General features: G+C 42.1%; 1 protein-coding gene across 3 annotated transcripts in view; it reads left to right on the top strand.

The window, feature by feature from the left end:
* Positions 1-4,354: 4,354 nt before the first annotated feature.
* The window catches only part of LOC139910704 (tetraspanin-8-like), a 140,209-nt gene continuing 121,711 nt past the window's right edge, over positions 4,355-22,852 (top strand). Inside the window, exons 1-10 of one of the 3 annotated variants that reach the window (XM_071898083.2) lie at positions 4,358-4,521; positions 13,082-13,144; positions 13,794-13,913; positions 14,065-14,139; positions 14,243-14,338; positions 14,595-14,717; positions 18,092-18,175; positions 18,452-19,139; positions 19,199-19,236; positions 19,910-20,675. In XM_071898083.2, the coding sequence (XP_071754184.1) occupies positions 4,465-4,521; positions 13,082-13,144; positions 13,794-13,913; positions 14,065-14,139; positions 14,243-14,338; positions 14,595-14,717; positions 18,092-18,175; positions 18,452-18,523 (690 nt within the window). In that variant the 5' untranslated portion in view covers positions 4,358-4,464 and the 3' untranslated portion in view covers positions 18,524-19,139; positions 19,199-19,236; positions 19,910-20,675. Of the gene's footprint in view, positions 4,522-13,081; positions 13,145-13,793; positions 13,914-14,064; positions 14,140-14,242; positions 14,339-14,594; positions 14,752-14,811; positions 14,829-18,091; positions 18,176-18,451; positions 19,140-19,198; positions 19,237-19,909; positions 20,676-22,852 lie in introns of those variants that run through there. The other 2 variants (XM_078282185.1, XM_071898084.2) reach the window with 2 other exon arrangements.

Here is a 22,852-nt window from a genome sequence, read left to right as displayed (position 1 = left end):
CGGGTCTCTATGACCTTCACAAAAAAAGTTATGCAAGAAAGGTCGTTTGGAGAGTGGTTTTTTCAAACCTTCATATCTCGCGATAGGAATAGGCTAGTCACATGGGACCGGCACCTATGCACTCAGGGGGACCCCCTGAATACGCCCACCAACTTTCGTCACCCTAGCACATGTAAAAAAAATTCACTACAAGTAGGGTCCAATCGACTCAAAATGGCCCGAAACGTGCTCCTAGACACTTTTTGGAAAAACGTTTCGGACGTGGCACTTAGGCAAATTTTCACATCGTTTTTGCATGGAAGTCTATGGCAGCTACCACTTCCGGTGGTCGTAGGAAGTCGGGGGTGGTACCGTTGGATCGGGCGTCCCCGTTAACCTAGGGGCGGAGCTTGGTTCCGAGTCTCTACGACCTTCATAAAAAAAGTTATTCAAGAAAGGGTCTTCCCGGAATGGTCTAAATTGCGGTTTCGACCACTTCCGGTGGTCGTAGGAAGTCGTGGGTGGTACCGTTCGATCGGGCGTCCCCCTAAACCTATTCAAGGAACTTGGTTCCGAGTCTCTACGACCTTCACAATAAAAGTTATTCAAGAAAGGGTCTTCCCAGAGTGGTTTTCATCCCCTATCCTAACCCTAACCCTAACCCTAACCCTAACCCTAACCCTAACCCTAACCCTAACCCTCCGACGAAGGAGGAGGCATTGGTGAACACAGGACAGGTTGGTATATTGGGGTTCAAAGGGAAAAGCAGAGTGGATGTAGATATGAGATGTGAAGATGAGATGGAAATATGGGATGTGAATATGAGACGAATGAGGGATGAGCATGGGATGCATGGAGGGCTCCTTCCACTGGGTTGGCTGATGACGTTTGTGATCTGGGAGCAAGCCTGTTGGTGAGTGTGGAGCTCAGGGCTTGATCTGTGCAGGCTTGTGCAGACAAGCCTGACATGGATGTGTGTTATGTGTGAATGGAAGTCCTTCCAGTAGGCTTGCTGAGGGTCCGCAGGATCGGAAAGCAAGTCTATTTGGAATGGTGAGCCCCAGATTGGGCACAGGTTAGGTCTGCTCAGTAGGTGGACCGGCCTATATGATTGATCTCCCTAAGGGGAGGTGATAGCTTGGGATATAGGATCTGAAGGATCTATGGCTCTGAGGAGCTTGAAGGGGTTGGGCTATGGAACTGAACATGTAGGTATGGGGGGGTGAAGGGTGTTGGAATGGGATTTGAACTACCGGTTGTATGAAGGATTAGGAATTGAAGTGGAGGGTCCAGGGAGTCAGTGCTTGATCACGGCTGGCTCTGGTCCTTCCTTTTCCGGGGGTAGTTGGGAAGGCAGTGCTCTGACACGGCTGGTCCTGGCTGCTCTTGGGGACTCTGGGTTGTAAACCTGGTTTTTGAATTTGATAGGCCAATTGGCAGACGGGACACAGGCTGAGGTCTGATCAACCTGCGGCCGGCCACCTCAGGGGAGGGCATCTAGTGTTTGAAAGGCCGAAACGTCCGAGGATCCTGAGGCACACTACTGATGATGTGTCCTGAAATTTTAGCTCTGAAATGGTGGTTGTCTTTGAGACACTGTCTTGAAGTGGTTCGGAAGTGGTTGTCTTGATTGCTGATTAGGTGCAGCCTTGACTACTCCACTCCAGAAGCTCCTTTGAGCTGTGTGGGAGGAGGAGGGGTAGTGGTTGTTGTATTTAAAGATTTCCTGACCCTGCGGTCGGCAAGGAAGGAAAGTCGATCTTTATAACTATCAAAAGCAGTGGGAAGTGGTTGGACAGTGAAAGTGGGCATGTAGGTATGGGGGGTGAAGGGTGCCGGAATGGGATTTGAACTACAGCTTGTGACAGATGCTGAAGATGGAGGAGGGGAGGACTGGGGCTGTAGGTAAGGAGGGAGCAGGTGGAGTAAAGCGAAAGGGCACTCTTGAGCGAAGGGGGCAGGTATGGGGACCAGCGGGGAAGGAACAGAGACGGGGGAGGGTAGGGGGTGTCTGAGATGCATACGTTGGCGAGTGCACTGCCCTCAGCTACTCTCTTCCGAAAGACTTTCGAGCTGTGTAGGGGGAGTAGTTGTTGTATCTTACATCTCACCTAACCCTAACCCTAACCCGGCTCAGACCCCGGCCTAGACCCCCGCCCTACAACAACAGCATCCCACCGGGAATCTTTCCAGTTCACGGATTACCTGCTCCGGCAGTCTCACAGTACAAACTATATTTATATAGTTATATATATTCATCTTTGACCAAACCTTCTCTTTTGAGCAACATGTCAATCACATTAACAAAACAGTCTTCTTTCACCTCAAAAACATCACCCATCTCCATCCATCCCTCTCCTTCTCAGCCGCGGAAACACTCATTCATCACTTCTAGACTGGATTATTGTAACAGCGTCCTCTATGGTACATCCACCAAAATCCTCAGAAAACTTTAACACATCCAGAATTCTGTGACTCGTCTGCTCACTCGCTCCCGTACCAGCGACCACATCACCCCCGTCCTGCAAAAGCTCCACAGGCTCCCCGTCCCCAGTGAATTCAATTTAAACTCATCCTCATCACCTACAAAGCTCTCCACAACCTGGCTCCCCCCTATCTGACTGAGCTCCTTCACCAGCACCCCCCCACCCGCAGCCTCCAGTCTGCTGACGCCAACCTCCTGCCCCCCCCCCCCCATCATCAGGACCAAGCGCCGGACCTGGGGGGACAGGGCTTTCTCGATCGCTGCTCCCTCCCTCTGGAACTCTCTCCCAAAGGACATCAGAAACTCTTCCTCACTCTCCACATTCTAGAAATCCCTTAAAACACACCTTTTCAAAACTGCTTTTAATCTCTAACTCTCTTTTGGCCTCCTGGCCTTTTATTTTAACTGTCTTCTCTTTTTCCTTACTCGATATGTTCTATTCTGTCTTATTCATTGTTATTGTCTGTAAAACGTCTTTGAGTATCTAGAAAAGCGCTCAACAACTATAATGTAGTATTATTATTATTATTATATTGTTAGCTTGATAAACCTATTGAAGATCTGTTATTTGACCAACTGAAGTTGGACCAAGAATCACATTATTTTCTTGATAATTATTTTTCTCATCTTGTCCACTGTGTGTTAACCAGATTTGATCTCATTTGTTATCTCATTTTTATCAATTTGATTACAATGAAAACTCATATTTAGATTTTGGGTGGCTGATCAAAGACTACATGGTTTGGATAGAAGTTCTGTTCCCAGTCTTATTGTTGTGTGTTTTTATGATGCTGTAAAAACCCAAACTAGCAAAAGGTAAAGTTAATCTTTAACCTGCAGTATTCTGTTGGTCATTTGTTTAGCCGGTTCTCCATTTCCCCTGGTTTACATTGTGATATTATCTTAGGCCGGAGCCTCCAGCTGTTCCATTAGCTGTATGCAAATGAAATCTTTATAATCTTTATAGTTAATCCATCACAGCATGCTGAATCTCAGCAGGTGCAACAGATGTAGGTTTTAACAGGTTTAAATGTAACAAGGTTGACAGTGGACAGCTTAGCTGTGCACACCAGATGAATCCTCCATAGTTACGTCTTGACCTGTGATTAAGTTGTGGGTTCTATCATTAAATATGGGGATATTGTTGATAATTTACAAAGTCCAAAGTCCAGACTGAAAGGAGGAGGTGACTGGGCCATCAGGTTCCAGGCTGTGGCATGAGGGACTGAGGCCTTTTAAATTACTTCTTAAAACATATTTTTATGGACTTGCTTTTAATGATCTTGTTTTTACTGTTTTTGACCTTCATTCCAGACTAGCCTAGTCTTCAGGCTTAGCTTCAACTCTGGTTTAATCGGTGTTAAATCCTCTGACCAACTGGCCTTTTCTCCACAGTTCCACCTCAGCAGTCATTACAAATATACTATGTCCATAAGTAAAATAGAAAAACAGTGCAATACTGAATGAAGTTATGATATTTGTACATATCACTGATGTTTTTACTGGCCCGGTCCCTACTGTAACTCAGTGAGGCTTTCCTGGTTATATAATGGTTCAATGGAATAAAATAAAAAAACTGCCTCTCTACATGGCCTCACAATGTTGTTTGTTTATCAGAACATATAAGGCAGTATTTTGTGATCATGAAGAAGAGTAATTCTGCTAATTATGACATTTTTATGCTATTTTTAATAATCTTCCCATAATATTCTCTATATTCCTCTCTGTTATCTATGTTGGCTTGTTGCCCATCTGCATTGAAGTGAGGGAGGCAGAGCTTCGTTCACCCGCTAGATCCAGGAAGGAGAGGGAGGGGAGGAGAGAAAGAAACCAGAGGCAAAGTGGGAGGAGAAACAGGTAGAGCAGGCTGTTGTGTTTACTAGCCTGAGGAAGTGAAGTGTCTCTCTCTCCACACCCTTTACATCTCCTCTCCTCCACATTCTGCTGTCAGCACCGACGGAGAAGGCAAGAGCAAAAAGAAACAGAGGAAAAGAAAAGCCATGGCTGTGAATAAATGCGTCAAATACCTTCTCTTCTTCTTCAACTTCCTTTTCTGGGTGAGTCTGGAAAAAAAACATTTATATGACTTCCCATCGCTTGATTCTACAGGTGATGTGTCATGTTTGTGTGTATAAATGTACACACTAACCCTAACCCTAAACCCTTGGAGTCTTTAAGGTGCTAAGATGTGCTTCTCATAGCAGAAGTTACAGAGGGAACTATCCACCATTTTATTTTATTCACATTTGTCTTTTTAGGCATTTGTGTATGATTTTTAGTCAAGCAGGTGTAACCATTAGATTGCATTACATTAAATTATTTAGCAGACACTTTTGTCCAAAGCAACTTACAATAAGTTCATTTTGTCAGCAGTGCCACCATGAAGGGTTACGAACATGGAAACCTGCATTTCTGTGTTTGTGATATGATGATCCTTTCCCACTTTGGCACTTTTAGCGATAACTAAAGCCTTGTAAGTGATAAAATGATTAGAGCAGTTCCTGGCTGTCAGTTGTCGAACTACTCAGATGGAAGGCTCTGAATTAAACCATTAAATGAAGTTTGACTGAAAGTCACATCAAATTGTTTGGTACTCAGCTACAAGCTGTGTGGCTTGCATGCTTTTGTTTGAGTAAAGTAGAACTCGTTGTATTGACTCTTATCATTTCGACCTCTCCCTCCTTTCAGATATTTACTACCAGTCAAGTTAAATGGTGGTCTGGGCGTGGCTGTCAGGCTGTTAGGCTGTCAGGCTGTTTGGCTGTCAGGCTGTCAGGCATGTTAGGGTTAGGGTTAGGGTTAGGCATGTTAGCATGGGTGCCTAACTTTGTGTAAATGTGGGGGGACAAAATTTAAACGGGGCGGGGGGTCTGGGGAACCTCCCTCAGAATCTTTTTTTTTTTTTTAAATACGCCATTTCCTGCAATTTTACATATATATTTCTGCATTTGGTTTGTATACTGTGATGCCTGAATCTCAATGCTACATTACAGAACCAAATTAATTTAAAGAGATGCTATAAACACAGGAGAGCTGTCTGCAAAGGCTTCATTTATTTTTTTGGAAACTAACATATTTCATATGCTATACTGCACGAAATGACAAATAAGCCAGTTACATGTGTCGTGGAACCCTTCAAGAACCACTCAGTGGACTGCTGTTGATTATGCTTTATTTTACGTGCATGGGAGAAGACCATTGCCATGACAATCAAATGAATCTCTCTCACCGGACACTAGACACCAATCACTAGTTATACTTGCTCGGGGGGTGGAGCTTATAGAGGAAGTAGAATCTTACATACAACCAGCCTGCAGTGACACCTACAGGTCTGGCGGCGCACAGCATATATATACACACAATTCTTCCATACATGAAAACATTATAATTCATTTTGAATATCATAGTTCTTTTATATTCTCTAACACTATCCTTTTGCTTTGGCATCCTACCTGTTTTGCTGACACTGCTAACAGGAGGCTATCATCTTCAATGTCTTCTGTCATCTCACTTTAGCTTTGCTAGATAGCTTGCCAAATGTTAAACACAGTTTCAGAGAGAAAGACAGAGGCCTTCGGCACACAGAACACAAAATGGAACGTTAGCCAACCTAAACCTAGCTACTCTTAAAAAAACAACAGTTGTTAGCTAGCTAGATAAATCCCAGTTGCTGCCCACATCAAGTTTAAGTCCTTGATGCTCGCCTACAAAGCAGCAACCAAAACGGCTCCTACCTATCTGAACTCCCTCATTCAGGTCTACACCCCTCCCGCCCACCACGCTCTGCCAAGGAGCGGCGCCTGGTGCTGCCACCACAACAAGGCCCTAAGTCTCTATCCAGACTCTTCTTCTGTGGTTCCTCGGTGGTGGAATGAGTTACCAAACTCCATTCCATCCTCAGAGTCCCTCTCAATCTTTAAGAAAAGGCTAAAGACCCAGCTCTTTAGTGAACACCTTCTCACCTGATGGACTGTGTAACCAAAAAAACAACTCTATATCTGCCTCTATGCACTCTATGCTCTGCCTCTCTGCCTCATGGCTCCTCTGTCCTGTTGGACCAGATCTTAGCTTTATGACTCTTACTCTCGTTCTCTCCTGACTAGAACCTTGCTCGTGTTGTATTGTGTTCTATACCACTTGGGTTGGAAAGGGGGTGTAGCAATCCAAATGCAACTATGTAAATGCAGACAGAACAGATATTTTACTTAGTCTTTAATTAAATATTAGGTTGAAAAGATTGAGAGATTGAAGATAAAATATTAGATTTTTACAAAATGTTGACTTTTAAAAGGGGTGAAAAGTGGAGGGGCAAAAAGAGGCTGTGTGGCTGTCTGGCCGTCTGGCCGTCAGGCCGTCAGACAGCAGACTAGAGCTTTGTCTCATCCCACGCCTTCGATCTGTCAAAGCTCCGACAGGCGGAGCCTCAAACCTTCTGCCATTCAGTTTTTAAACTGTAGGAATTAAATGTTGTTGCTTAACAATATCAGCCAAAAGTCTCTTTGGTTTTTACTTGTTAGTCAGACCCCGGGCCAAACATTGCTAACTTTGATGTTATTTATTCCTTTGTTTTAAGTATGTGTAACTGAGTCCCAGAGAGCTCCAAATACTTCCTGAATGTCCAATAAGTGTGGAGAGTGGTGACTACTTTCTCCTCATTCATCTTTTAAGCTTTATATAGACATATAAATATGTTTATATAGATATAAACCCAGCGAAGGTTTACATTCAGCACTGCTCTCCCAGCACCGCCGGCTTCACATACAGTTCCACACATTCTCACTGGGAGTTTCCCAGTACGATCTTGTGTTTGGCCACTGGAAAGCTCTGCTTCAGCAGTTTGGGATTAAGTGTCCTGCTCAAGGGCAACAAGAAGGTCATTTCTGAGTGAGGCCAAAAGATTACTGATCTCAATTTCCCAGCCAGTCCAGGGATTCTAACTAGCAACCTTTCAGTCCCAAGACCCGCCCTTCAGTCACTGTCCCACTTAGTTACTTGCCTCCAGGCAAGCAATTTTTTAGACTGGTGCCCAATCTAAATGCATTTTTGTTTTTTAATTGTGTTGGGATGTCAATCCCACATAAATAGGGCAAACACAAAGGTAAATATATTCAAGACAGAGTCTGGCTCTGGAGCTAAATATCCACACTGGAAGTATTGGGGCAGTGAGCTAAAGTGAGTTTTTTGTTTGTGTTGACTCCTCTCCAGTGTTAGGGTTGTTTTATTTTTATTTATCATTATTATTATTTTATTTGTTTAATGTTATTGGTCAACAGATGAATAAAAGGCAAAAGAATCGACTGTCAGCTTTGGAATGTAGTTCTTTATGGGCCTCCATATTAAACATACTAACTCTAACCCTAAAAACAATGACACTAGTGTAACAACAAACTTTAGTCATCTGTCCCAATACTTTGGCTTTAAAAATATGAACTTGAGTGTCCTGGTGGTTCAGTTGGTGTTTAGTAGCAGCAGCAGTCTGGGTCTGAATCAGAGTTTCCTCCTGTCTCACTGCTGTCAACTATCAAATAATCTAAAGAAATAAAAACACCAATTTTAGCTCCCCATGCCTAAGACCTTTGATGGTATTGTATGAAATCCTAGCATCTAAGCTGAGAGGCTGCTGTTTGCTTGTTATTGGAGCGATGCTGAGGTTATTTCTATCCTCCATATATTCCAGTAAATGATGGTAAATCAATGTTAAGTTCATTCTAACCACTCAGTGTTTACCTAATGTTGAGGGAGGATTTCTCTGTAAAGCCTCCAGTTTTTAACTTCATGGAGCAACCTTTAGTTGTAAATGCTATGCTAACTGTAACTCCAGTCACTCGCTGGTAATTGTGCAGCATTTGTTGTTTGACAACATACAGTCATTGAACAAATAACAACTGGCATCTGTGATGTTACAGCTCTCCACCAATCGCCTCTTTATCCAGGATTGGCTTCTTTTACTCCTCTGCATGTTGTTGCATGTTGCCAATAGCACAGAGATTTCTAATTGTTTTTGGTTTTAAGCACTAGAGGTTAAAAATATTAACTTTCAGTAAAAAAGATTTAGTCCTCTTCCAACAACAGCAGGAGCAACACCCAACTCCTCCTGCATGCTTCTCTATAATGTGCTGGATAAAAGATTGGTAGATACAATGCGATGGTCCGATGCTCTCAAGATAAATTGCTCTGAACTTTAATTCACAGTATTTGGTTACATCACTAGGCAGCCATCTTGTCAAACAGCAGTCGTTTATAACCACAGATGCCTGCAAGAAATGAGAAATAACCAATGAGCCAATGAGCTGTGGTTATGGCTGTACACTTTAGGCCTATTAGCAGGAAGTGCATCACATTCAGATCCTCTATGAATATAGATGATTTGGTCAGGAACAACAGAGAGTGTTGTGTGTGTGTGTGTGTGTGTGTGGGGGGGGGGGGGGGGGGGGGGGGGGGTTGAGGTTGTGTGGGAAGACCAGACTAGTTTTCCTTCTGGGCGTTACCATCAGACAGGATGAGACAATGAGTCGTGATGCATCACTGAGGAATCCACCCATACCACTACAACTGGTTTACACACACACACACACACACACACACACACACACGATGACACCCTCTCCCCACTAAGCTGGTGGATTTCCAGTGAATCCAGTAGATCAGTAGATCTTTTCTCTTCAGACTGACTCTCCCTCTGACTCAGTAGCAGGGAATGTTCCGCTTGCCTTGCTCAACTTTTACAAACACAAGTAGGAAGGTGAAACATCAGCATCTAATTACATTTTCCTCAAAATAACAGATCCACACCATCCATGCAGTGACTTGCAGGTAATTTACCAGCACTGATACCAATTCTCTCTCAACTCAGTGTGTTTGTGTACAAATGACTGAGCAGCCAAACCTGTATGGAAACAAGCTGTTTAGGTTAGAGTTAGATTCCTTAAGGCTGTTGGTGCCAGCATGGTGCTGTGTTTGGTATTGAACCAATCTGAGACCAGAATCTCTCTCTCTCTCTCTCTCTCTCTCTCTCTCTCTCTCTCTCTCTCTCTCTCTCTCTCTCTCATGTAAAGTACTATAACCCTAAACTCAAACTTGGTCCCTCCTCAGTGCAGTTTGTTATTGTGAGTCTGCGGCTCTCCATCCATCTCCAGTCTGTTTACTGTGTTGCAGCATGTTAACCAGTCATCCTGTATTTGTTCTCAGACAGAACTATATTTATCCAACCAGTCACTCCCATTCTTTTACTGAAGTTGTTTTCCTGGGTTCAGCGGCACTGTAATCTGATCTTCCTATGTATCCTATGGTTTTATTGTCACTGCTTTTCAATTCAAATTGAATGAGAGAAGGCCTCCAAGAGAATATATTTGAACAGGAATATTGGGTTAGTGATTGTAGCACTAAATCATGTACAGCGGATTTCAGCCTCCCTCCTTTGTCAAATAATGAGTGTTTCACCCTGGATCATGGAGGCATATCAACTAACACTTAGCTGTCTACAACTATTAGAACAGAAACTTTGTAATTCCAGACATGTAGCAATTTTCAAAAAAGATAATTACCTGAAATTCACCATTCAATATCTAAAATGTAGAGGATTCAGTTGGTAAAACTGTTCTCATCAGTTGATGACATATTAGTTACATGTTCTACTGTCTTTTGAAAAAAGATGATTATTTAAATGAACCATAATATATCACTATAGATCCATTTAATTGAAGCTTCTCATCCAATCTCTCTAAAAAAAGAGTTTTCTCATTTTGTCACCCGATGACTAAAGTCACCTACTGTTCTTTAAAAAGTTTTGTTTGTTTTTGTCCATAATGCCACAAACCAAATTTTTCATCCTTTTTCTTTCAAACATGTCTGACCAATAACCATCTTCTTCATTATAATATGTTGATGGTAACTATTTTTTGTTGTAACTGATACGTTCGTCACAGTTTTGTAATGAATTGCTGTAATCCTGATGTGTAATCATTTCCCTGACCTTGATGCAGTCTGAGCAAACATGGAGAGGGTGTGTCCATCTTCAGAGGCGCCGGCTGTTGAGTGCTATGTTGTTCTGCAGGTTTGCTGTGTGTGTGTGTGTGTGTGTGTGTGTGTGTGTGTGTCACTGCTGGGAGAGTTTTAAAGGTACAGTGACACAGATTTGAATCCCTGGGTTTCAAACTGTGCAAATGTGATGTAATACATGCTACAGATATACTATACATATGCTACAGATATACTACAGATATACTACAGATATACTATAGATATACTACAGATATACTACAGATACTACAGATACTACACTCCAAATGGAAAACTGGACGTAGTAACTAAACCTGCAGCAGGTTTGTCTACACTCCTTCAGCACAGGACCCAGACCGGCTGGACGTTTGGATGGGAAGACTGGATGAGTAACATCTCTCCTCCAACAGCTTCTGTCATGTGCCTTCTGACTTCTGAAAGCACATCATCATCTTGGAATATGGAACATCATGAGGGTTTAGTCTGCCTGCAGGGTTCTCCTGCTCCTGGAACATGGCCTCATGTTCCTGTCTGCTGTCCGACCATCAGACCTGCTGACTCCCAGTAGGTGGAACCACACCAGTCCAGATCCAACATGTTAACACATCAGACCTGCTGACTCCATGTAGGTGGAACCACACCAGTCCAGATCCAACATGTTAACACATCAGACCTGCTGACTCCATGTAGGTGGAACCACACCAGTCCAGATCCACCATGTTTTGGCATTCAGTGTACGTCAGTCCCTGTACTTTGTGCTGTTGAATGTCTGTCTGTCAAGTAGATTTGTGGACTTTAGTATCCGCCTGGTGTTTTGTGGACTTTAGTGTCCGCCTGGTGTTTTGTGGACTTTAGTGTCCGTCTGTTCCTGTTGGGAAGTTTTCACTTTCCACCACTGGTCATCTTTGCCGATGCAGTTTGTCTATTTGGTCTGTTGGCTGATTTTCCACAAATTATTTTTGTAACTCTATTTGGTCTCTTTGGAACTCAGTTATTTGTTAGTTTCTCTGTTTGTTGCCTCATGTTGCTTTGAAAACTTTCACATGAAAGTGTTGCTCACCTTTTAAAGCTGACACATAGTGCCAATGGGCATCTTTATGACTTGCCTGTGTTGCTGCCCGTTTAGATGTGATCAAGTTCATTTAATGTTAAAGTTTTCATGTTTTTCCATTATTTTGTCCACCCCATCCTATTTTTTGCTGAATCAGTGGTCCAACTTCTCTTTCAGTTCATGTTATCTTATCAAAGGTAATGAGTGTGTGTGTGTGTGTGTGTGTGTGTGTGTGTGTGTGTGTGTGCCTCCTTACATCCATGGATACTATCCAATATCTTAATTGATCACTAGTTTCTGAGTATGTATTTTCCCTCTCTCCACCCATCTGCCTTAATGGAACATGTAAGAGTTGTTTGTGACGCTAATTGTCTGAATGATGAATAATACATTTGATTCTTTCTGCTGTAGATAAATCAGTTTCCATGCACACAGTATTGTGGAGACCAGCTCATGTCCTGCTTCAGATGTTACTGAGGATTAGTTGGTTATTATATCTTATATATAAAGTTTTTAAATCCCATCCCAAATTACATTTGATTTATAAAGCACTTTTAACAAACACCTTAGTCACACAGTCCTTTACAGAGCAGCAATGGACATAAATAGAATAAACAAATTCCCCATCACAGTTTTTAGTGTTTTTGTCTTTCCTGAACCTGAACAAGATCAGAGTAATTCTCTGGAATACTGTCAGGCCAAACTCATTTCATTTACATTCTTCTATTGTCTGGGTGCTGTGACCTTTGACCCTATATTGGTTGCTTGTAAGGTTGGTGATCTGATACTTTTGACTTGACTGGAAGGATTTTGGCAAAATTATGAAAATGTAAATTATTTTCCATTCTGTAGCCAAACTCTTTTCTGACCACAGAACAATTAATCCAGTTTGGAAAATTGTTCACTGTAAATTGTTACTTTAAAAACTAAGCAATGCATCCTGCAGTGAAGCAAAGCAGCTTCACAGTATTCAGACCAACAAACTTATGATCTGTCCAGTGGATTGCATTACAGATTTTTAGGTGTGTGATCAGTAATAAATTGCAAAACACCAACAATGTATCTGAGACTTTTTACCACCTGAAATAAGTCAAAATTTAAAAACAGATGATTCTATTCGATAATAATAAATGCAGGTTTAAAAATGACTTAACATTAATAGTAACCCATAATGTGCTTCCCTTTCACTATTGGTCTATTTTGTTTTGTTTTTTTCAAATAGTGGAGATCTCATTTTGAAATGAAATCCCTCAATTCTTAACATCTGTTGTCTGAAGTGAGAACATGGGTTTTAGAACTGTTGCAGTGGGATTACAGGAGGCAAAGATTCAACATTAAACATAAAAAATTAAACTGTAATTCTTTCATTCACTGAAAAACAATGAAGTCGAAAAACAGGTTTTCCTGTTTTCAGCTGCTGCTGCAGGTTTTTCCCTCTAGATGTCACCAGAGTTTCACCAATGATGTTCATTATCTATCTCTAATATTATGCTTCTCACGCTCACATTTTGTCTTATTACTTACAAATTAATTGATTTGTAATTTAAAATTCATGTCTCTCTTCCCAGGTGAGTGGTTGTATCATCCTGGGTGTTTCCATCTACCTGAAAGTGGAAAAGGATGGAAACAAGGTAGGATATTAACACCTTCTGTCTTTCACCAATTCCTCCCTTGTGTCATTGAACTAGCGTTAGCACTAGGGCTAACCCTAACCGTATAATATTGCTTCAATATCCACATTTATCCAAATATATCCAAAAGGTGATGAAACAGTTTATCTACAGTTTAATCACCTTCCTAAACAAGGTGTTGAATCCCAGGATTACAAATCAAGCTGCAGGTCAACAGTTTAATTATATTAAGCTGAGTGTGTCAGTAGTGGCAGTCAGTGATATTAGTTGTAAAGAGTTTTAGATTTATTTTTATTTCTTTATTTCAGTATTTCAGCGGACGAGAGGTTAAAATAATGTTGAGCTTTACAGTGAAACGCCTCATGGACGTTTAGAGATCTCAGTTATAGAGAATAAAGTTCAACTCTGTAGTGACTTGCTGTAGTCGACAGTCACATAGTGATATTAGCTGTATAATGTTGTAATGCCCCACCCTCTTCCTTATGCCCCGCCCCTTCCGTATACCCCACCCCCTTCTTTCTGCCCTGCCCCTTCTTTCTGCCCCGCCCTCTTCCTTCTGCTCCTCCCTTTTCCTTCTACTCTCTTCCTTCTGCCCTGCCCCCTTACTTCTGCCCCACCCCCTTCTTTCTGCCCCGCCCTCTTCCTTCAGATAACAAGCGAAGCGGTTCCTGGTATCGATCTGATGATTGCCATCGGAGTGATCATCATGGTTCTCGGCTTCCTGGGCTGCTGCGGAGCGATCCGAGAGAACCGCTGCATGCTGCTAATGGTAGACACACACACACACAAACACACATTATTTTTATTGAATTGACTTTCTTATTGCTAATCCTTTTATCCTATTATTATTATTATTATTATTGTTATAATTATTACATAGATAAAACCAAAAATCTGGGTTTCATCCTCTATTCCCCCAGTTTTTCATCGGTCTCCTCATCATCTTCATCCTCCTGCTGGCAGCAGGCATTCTGGGAGCTGTGGATGAGAACAAGGTAAGGCAGGAAGTGATGTCTTCATGGCACTTCTAAGTCACATTAGTACAGAAGGTGAAGCGAGCTGTGTGTGTGGGTCTAACCCTAACCCTAACCCATGCAGGCGAAAGACCTGGTGAAGGAGCACCTGGCCGATCTGGTGCCACTGAAGGACCAACCTGCTGACGTCCAGACCGACCTGCAGAAGCTGGAGGAGGAGGTGAACACACAGATATTCTGTATATGCTCACACACACTACAACTAAATTCTGCTGTTGTCTTTATGCTCCAGCTACATGAAGAGGTTTGATCTGACTTACAGTAACACAAACACACAGATTCCTGTCTCCTAACGGTCCGAACTCTTCTCTCTGTCCCAGTGGAAACTCTTCTCTCTGTCCCAGCTGAAACTCTTCTCTCTGTCCCAGTGGAAACTCTTCTCTCTGTCCCAGTTGAAACTCTTCTCTCTGTCCCAGTTGAAGTGTTGCGGTGTGGTGAATGGACCGTCCGACTGGGGCAACTCTGTTCCCTCCTCCTGCGACTGTAAGGACACAAGCCAAACCTGCGAGGCTGTCGGAGGCCGCCAGGTCTACGCCACGGTGAGGCTGTGTGTGTGTGTGTGTGTGTGTGTGTGTGTGTAACAGAAGACTTAGGGCCATGTTGTGTGTGTGTGTGTGTGTGTGTGTGTGGCAGAAGACATAATAATAATACATTTAATTTATAATGCACTTTTCATTACAAGTAAAGTCTCAAAGTGCTACAGAGTAAAAAAAAAACAGGTGCATAAAAACAGATAAAATGAACCAACAGTACAGATCTTTAAAAGCAACACAAAGGAAAAAAGGTCTGATTAAAAAGGAAAAGTTTATAGACAATGCATAAAAACAAAGAGATAAAAAACCACCACAAAGTTAAGGAAAGACTGTTAAAAAGGAAGGTTTTTAGGCCCCTTTTAAAAGCATCGAGAGTCTGTGGCACCCTCAGGTGGTCAGGGAGAGTATTCCACAGACGAGGTGCAGCCGAGCAGAAGGCCCGATCTCCCCCAGTGTGGAGCTCGGTCCTGGGGGGATGAAGAAGGTTGTTATTTCTGGATCGCAGGTTACAGATGGAGGTTTGTGGAGTGAGCAGTTCCTTGAGGTAGGGAGGGGCATTTCCGTGGATGCACTTATGTTAGCAGAGATATTTTGTATTCGATCCTGAAGGAGATAGGGAGCCAGTGTAGTGAGTGTAGGATGGGTGTGATATGTTCATGTTTTCACACTCTCATCAGGATCCTAGCAGCGCTGTTCTGGATGTATTGGAGCTTCTGGAGGCTCCTGCTAGGAGACCCAGTGAGAAGTGCGTTGCAATAGTCCAGCCTTGAGGAGACAAAGGTGTGGATGAGTTACTACGCGTCTGACAGGCTAAGTGTGCGACAGAGTTTGGAAATGTTCCTGAGGTGGTAGAAGGAGGTCTTGCATAGATGTTTGATGTGGGCATCAAAGGTCAACTGAGGGTTGAACCTAACGCCCAGGTTGGAGACAGATGAGGAGAGGAGAATGTCTTGGCCAGAAAATGTGATGTTATGGGAGATGACTGGACCTGGTGTGGGGTGCCAACTAAAATAGCCTCAGTTTTGGAGATGTTTAGTTGCAGGAAGTCATGTTTCATCCAGGCCCTTATCTCCTCAAGGCAGGCGGTTAGTGATGATGATGATGATGATGATGACGATGATGACAAGGCTGCAGAGGGGGTTGGGAAAGTTTTTAGGTATAGTTGTGTGTCGTCTGCGTAGCAGTGGAATTATATTCCATGCCAACTAATTACATGGCTGGGAGGAGTATGTAAAGGAGAACAGGATGGGGCTGAGAACCGACCCTTGAGGGACACCGCAGATGACAGGGTGTGTCCGGGACTTTGCACCTCCCAAAGGGACATACTCAGTTCTTCCAGACAGGTGGGACTGAAACCAGTTCAGGACAGTAAGAGAGTCTGATGGTGCAATGGAGGCGCTTAAGGAGGATGTCACGATCGACAGTGTCGAACGCTGCAGTCAGATCAAGGAGGATCAGGAGAGATGGGGAGCCAGCATCAGCCGCCATCAGCAGGTCGTTTGTAACCCTGACCAGAGCTGTTTCAGTGCTGTGGGCGCCAGACTGGAACTTCTCAAAGAGGTTGTTGAATTTTAGATAGTCCTGAAGCTGAGCAGCAACCACTTTTTCCAGCACCTTGGACAGAAATGGGAGATCGGAAATGGGCCTGTAATTGGCAAGAACTTCTGGGTCTAGGGTGGGCTTCTTGAGAAGAGGTCTGATGACAGCAGTTTTTAGAGCCGGTGGAACATGACCAGCCTGGAGGGAGTGGTTTATGATTAGGGTGATCAGGGGACATAGAGCACGGATGTATGATTTTACCAGGGCCATTGGAAAGGGGTCCAAGGCACAGGTGGAAGGTTTCATCTTGCGGATGATGTCCTCAACCTCTCGCTGTGAGACTTCAGAGAAGCAGCAGAGATGCTGGGAAATCCCAGGCTGTGGGTCAACAGTGGGGACAGGCAGAGAGGAGGAGCTGGAGAGAAGAGAGCGGATGGTGCCGACTTTTGCCCTGAAAAAGTCAATAAAACTGTTGCACTGCCCCTCTGTGGTTTCAGTGTGTGAAAGAGGTTGCAGGTTAAGGAGATGATTTATGGTGGAGAAAAGCTGCTTGGAGTTGCCAGGATTTTTGTTGATAGTCTTGGGAGTCAAACTGTGAGCGTGCTTCTCTGAGGGACTTTGAGTAGGCCTTTTGGTGTTCTTGATAGGCTAATCTGCGAACAGTGAGCCCAGAAATTCTGAGATGGTGCTCAAGTACACGCCCAGCTACCTTCATTTTCCACAGTTCGCAGGTGAACCAGGGGGCTGAGCGTGAAAAGGTGACTGAGTCTTCACAGGGGCATGGAGATCCAGGACATTCCTCAGGGTGTGCCCCCTGGTGTGTGTAGGGACATCAACATGCTCATGATCAACTGTATAATATTTCAAAATGAAATTTTTCATACTTTCAGTTATATAATACATTAATGTAACTGAGCCTCGTTCACTTCAAGCATTGTTTATAATCTGCATTGCACATTGAAAAAGCTCAGTGTGGAAAGCTCATTAACTGCGTTCACACTCATAATGAAAACATTTACACTTTATAAGTTATAAAATACATGTATGTCAATGAGCCACATCTACTTCCATTGTTTAGAATCTTCATTCAAGTTTCTAAGTGCTGTGTGAGATAAGTGTTAGTAATCTTCAGTGATACAGCATCGCTGATATAGTGATATATATATACCAGATATATCAGTGGAGTATTGCACTACAATCCCCACTTACGGATATATTGTTTTGGTGTTTTCCTCTTTTCTCCCGTTGTTTTGCCTTTGAACAAATAACACAGCAGTCATGGTTTCTGTTTCCCCTGGCCGTTAAATACCAGGCACAATTACACATGTTTGGTTTAATAAATGGATGGGACTGATCCGTTTCAGTTATCAGCTCCTCTATTTTTGCCCCCTACCATTGGCACTCTTCAAAATACATAATAATTGGGTCAAGTGCAGTAAAAGTCTTCTGCGTGTGGCAGTTCAACTGAATCAGCAGGTTTTGTGCATGCAGCTGCATTAGGCCTGCGAATGCTTCGTAAGTGTCGCAGCATTTCTCTCTTATCCACGATCATTCTAGGGTCACTGGAATATTTATTCCATCTATTACCTTGGTGCTGTGACCTCTGACCCTTGACCTCCTTACTGTTGGTTGCATCTAAAGTTGATGATATGGGAATTGAAGCTTATTCTCATTGGAAGTCAGTGTAGATAAATTAAATGTAAATTCTGTAAATTCCATGAGAATACCTTTAGCTGTTCCATGTTTTGCATTGTGGGATATCTCATAACCAAACTCCATATTGACAAAATGAACAAAATATAAAAATGTGATGTACAGTCTGTGATTCTGTCTGTCTGCAGCCTTGCACGACATTCATCATATCTTTCATGGAGAAAAACATGGTTGTGGTGCTTGGAATCGCCTTTGCAATTGCCATCCTCATGGTCAGTAAACACACACTCACACACACTTTTCTCTCTCTCTCTCTCTCTCTCTCTCTCTCTGTGGCCTCACTAACAAAATCTCGTACCACAGCATCTTTCCAACACGAGAGCCACCATGTGAAAAGATGTGACACCTATGACTGACAGCACAAAATTAGACTAAATGATGGGACTTTTTAAATGATAGTAGTTAAATTAAGTCCTTGGTTGACAAAACACCGGTTTACACTTTCTATAAACCTGTTAACTTACTGGTTGTGTTTCATCTCTCTGCAGATCTTCGGCATGGCCTTCGCTATGACTCTCTACTGCCAGATCGGCAGGAAGGACGGACCAACCACTGCCTAAAGCCTGAAGGACGGCCACGCCTCCTCTGCCTGGCAACAGCCAATCAGCAATGCCAGAATAACCCTGAACATACACCTAACCTCAATGCTAGAATAATTTCACCTGAGCCCCAACCTTAAAGGAACACACTGATGTTTTGGTAGATCACCTGTTTGATCAACCTCCTGTTGTGAATAGATCTGCAGCAGTTAATCTCTGTCTGGTCAGTATTTTTGTTCATGCTCACACTGTATGTTTGATAACCTGGAATCCTCCCAAAACTATAGCCAGAAGCATCCATGCATGCTACATACTGAATATACAGAAGTCAAACTGCAACAGATCAACAAACAGTAACTTGATCACAGACATGATTCGGAAGCAGTCTGTGTATTCCTGTGTGGGTGGAAATTAACACTAGAGTCTCCACACTGTAACACAACAACTCTGCTGACTGACATCGGCAGTTTCTGAACATTTTCCAGTAGAAATTGGCAGCATGTGCTTCAGCAGGGGAAGGATTTGACAAATGAATTTAAAACTGGCTTGAAATAATCAGTCTAGAAAATACTATAACCTGTTAGTCACAGCTGGCAGTGTTGCCCTCTGTGTTGTCTGACTGAGTTCATACTCTGTGGTCAGACTGAGCTCATACTCTGTGGTCAGACTGAGTTCATACTCTGTGGTCAGACTGAGTTCATACACTGAGTTCATACAAACAGTTCATTCAAACTGTTCAATCAATTTTATTTAAGTGCAGAATCACCATGAAGCATGGTCCCAATACACTTTACAATTAAAAAAATACATAGGACAAAACATACAGCAAGAAAATAAAATAGTTAAAATAAAACAACCACATTGAAAACATCAATGTTAAAAGGATGTTTGAATATTAAAGTAAAACAACCACAGTAAAAACAACAACATTAAAAGGATGTTTAAAAAGGTGATGGACCCGACTGAAGTTGTAATTCTAGGGTAGGCTGTAATGAAGCGAATAAAGGTGGGTTTTCAGTCTTGATTTAAATATTTCAACTGAGCTTGCTTCTTTAACATGTAATGGAAGTCCATTCCACAGATAAGGGGCACGGTAGGCAAATGCTCTGAAGCCAACTGATTTTTTGTTAGCTGAGGGAATGACCAGGAGACCAGCATTGAGAGCGAAGAGGGCGTGCCGGTATATATTGTAGAATTAGCTCAGATAAGTATGGTGGTGCAAGTCCATGCAAAGCCTTATAAGTTAAAAGAAGAACCTTAAAATCAGCTCTAGCTTGCACTGGTAACCAGTGAAGAGAGGCCAGAATGGGTGTTATATGATCACATTTTTTAGTCTTTGTCAAGATTCTAGCTGCAGCATTCTGAACAAGCTGAAGACTTCTAGTAGCACAGCTAGGAAGACCAGAGAGAAGAGCATTATAATAATACGACGGCCTCAAGGAGCAAAAGTTAGACAAATTATTCTAAACATTGGTGTCTGCAACAGTGGCTGTGTATCTCTGTGGTTTATGGCTTGATATAAATTAACTCCCCAACGCTGTCATTCTCAGAATATATACAGTATATATGTATACAGTATATCAGTAATATGCACATATACTTTATCAGGGTAAAAAAAAGTCTAAGTTACATTGAATTAGAATGTTGCAACGGCCTTGAACTAATTTCTGTCTCTTGCTGCCAGGAATAAAAATACAATATTAACAATATTCACACTAACGGATGTCTGCCTAGAATGTAACTTGTACTGCTGCACAGATGCATTGATGCTTTACACATTATTAGATAAAAGGTTATTGTTTTTGGTAATCGTTTTTCTTTTCTGTAGGTTTGGTTGTAGATTTGATTTAATCTTATTGAACAAGCCTTTATGGAATTTTAAGGAAACTTTTTTTTCTATTTTGAGTCCTTTGCTGTCAAGTTTATAAATTAGTTCTTGTGTTCTGTAGGTTGTTGTGAGTCTTGTGGGTTTAATGCCCACATTACTTGTCATTTTCATCAAATTACTGACATAGCATCATGCTAAAAATAAAACCTAACAGGATTTCGTCTGTCTGTAAACTCAATGCATTGAACATGACACACTCACTTCTAAGTGTCTGCCTCACTTCTAAGTGTCTGCCTCGTTATATCACTGTTCCTGCTGTCCAAATAAAATAAATTATGAAGGGAACCTCTGGCTGCAGTGTCTAGAATTCTACGTCAAATGTCAAGTAGTTAATGTCGCATTTCTGACAAATGCCAGGATCAATTCGGAGCTTCCTTCCTCTATCTCTGTTCCAAATATATTTAAACTGTTCATTTCCACAAGGAAAAAAAAAAACATTACCTGAAGTTCATCATCTCTGACTTGAGGATCCAGTCTGTTAGTGTTCTCTTTTAGTCAACCAAGTGCTTAAAGGAATAGTTCACCCCAAAATGAAAATTCAAGCATAATTTAGCCCAATGTCAGTCGAAAGTTCAAAGAACCACCGAACACACAGTGAGTGCAGTTTCATCTCGGCCTTTTCCCAAACTATTGACGTTAACAGGCTCCAAAATAGGCAGAACATGTACAGTACCAGTCAACAGTTTGGAGACACGCATTTTTCTTAATTTTTTTATATTTTCCACATTTTATAATAATACTAAAGACATCAAAACTATCTTATATTTTAGATTCTTTGCCTTGGTGGAAAGGCAAAGGCTTTGGAAAGAAATTCATACATAGGATCAACTTCACTATTTATATTTGTCTAAGAAACAAATTTCAAGCATTTAAGCAGAAGCCTTTAGCTCAAAATGGCTTTAAGAGAATGAAGAACAGAACATTCAGTCAGCTGGTCCAGACTTTTGACTGGTGGACCAGATTTCTCTAAGAAGCTTGTGCAGCATAAAGTAAGAATTTTAACCCTGACCATGTGATATGATTTTTCGTAGCCAGACCTCCGTCTCAAACTCTTGGAGGTCTGGAGAACCTCTCATCGGAATGAGACCTTGGAGCCAGAAGAGCCATTTGATTGGCCCCCAAAGCATACAAACAAGACAACCTGTGGTTTGTTTTTCTGTTCGGTAGAAATTCTCCAGATCTCCATTAGTTTGAGACAGAAGTCAAGATCAAGGTCAACTTTATTTCCATGTCAACACAAGTGTTGCTGGGAATATTTCTGTGCTGCTGCACATACAGACATAAAACCAGACAACTAGTCCAGCTGGTACTGAAACCAACTAGACCAACTAGTCCAGCTGGTGCTGAAACCAACTGGTCCAGCTGGTGCTGAAACCAACTAGTCCAGCTGGTGCTGAAACTAGCAGTAGTGGAAAGAGTTCTAAAACATTCTACTCTAGTAGAGGTACTGTTACTGATATTACTTATTACCAGTGTTGGGGGTAATCAGATTACTTTTTTGTGGTAATGCATTCGTTTTTCAATTTATGTAATCAGTTATTAGTTACTTTCTCAAACTTACATTTCACTACTTTTATTTTTCTTTCAAATGGTTAAATGATTAGTTAGTGCAAATTAAAAAAAATAAAGTATTGTGCTACATGATGTTATTAAAGTAGACTGCAGCAGGCTGGCAGAGCGGTGGAGGCTTGAGATAAGATGAGATGAGATAAGATAAGATGAGATAGCACTTTATTGAACCCCTTGGGGAAATTCAGGTGCCGCCACAGCAATTGACCAACATGATCTCACACAAATACGTGAAATGAACACGATCTCTAAAACGGCGATTTACATGCTGTGGACACGTATTATGGGAAAATAACGTTTCTCCACCACGAAATGTCAGACTCCCCTGCAACGAATTTAAATACGATTTTTCTCCGCCACAAATTGAATTACGTCCCAAAGGTTAGTTAACGTTTAAATTTAGGCAAGTAAACCAACTTGGTTAAGGTTTTGGTTAAGATTATGGTTAGGCAACTAAAACAACTTGGTTAAGGTTAGAGAAATGGTTTGGTCGTGGTTAAATAAGAAAAGCGTTCGTTAAAAATTAAAATGTGACTTACGGTTGAAATGTACTTTGAAAACACTGGGAATCGAACCCCAGTTGCTGGCGTCGAAGGCAAAGTATACACCCATCCAACCCCCACCACACCCCCCCACACCCCACCCCGACCTCAACGCCCTGACTGACCTCCGTGCTTCAGTGTCACACTATTTCCTGGTTATAGTCGTGTCTCCTTCATGGAACCGTTTCCTGCTGGGAAAACGTAAATTTAACACTTTACGTTCCATCAACATGTTATTTGATGTCGTGTTCATTTCACGTTTTTCTGTGAGATCAGTCTGCAATTGATGGACAATGCCAAAGAAGTAAAGTATGTGTCAAGTACAAGGTAATAAAGGAATAAGGGAAATAG

The sequence above is a fragment of the Centroberyx gerrardi genome, chromosome 24 (genome assembly GCF_048128805.1).
Source record: "Centroberyx gerrardi isolate f3 chromosome 24, fCenGer3.hap1.cur.20231027, whole genome shotgun sequence".
NCBI classification, from domain to species: Eukaryota; Metazoa; Chordata; class Actinopteri; order Beryciformes; family Berycidae; genus Centroberyx; species Centroberyx gerrardi.
This window is presented reverse-complemented; position numbering and strand designations above follow the sequence as displayed.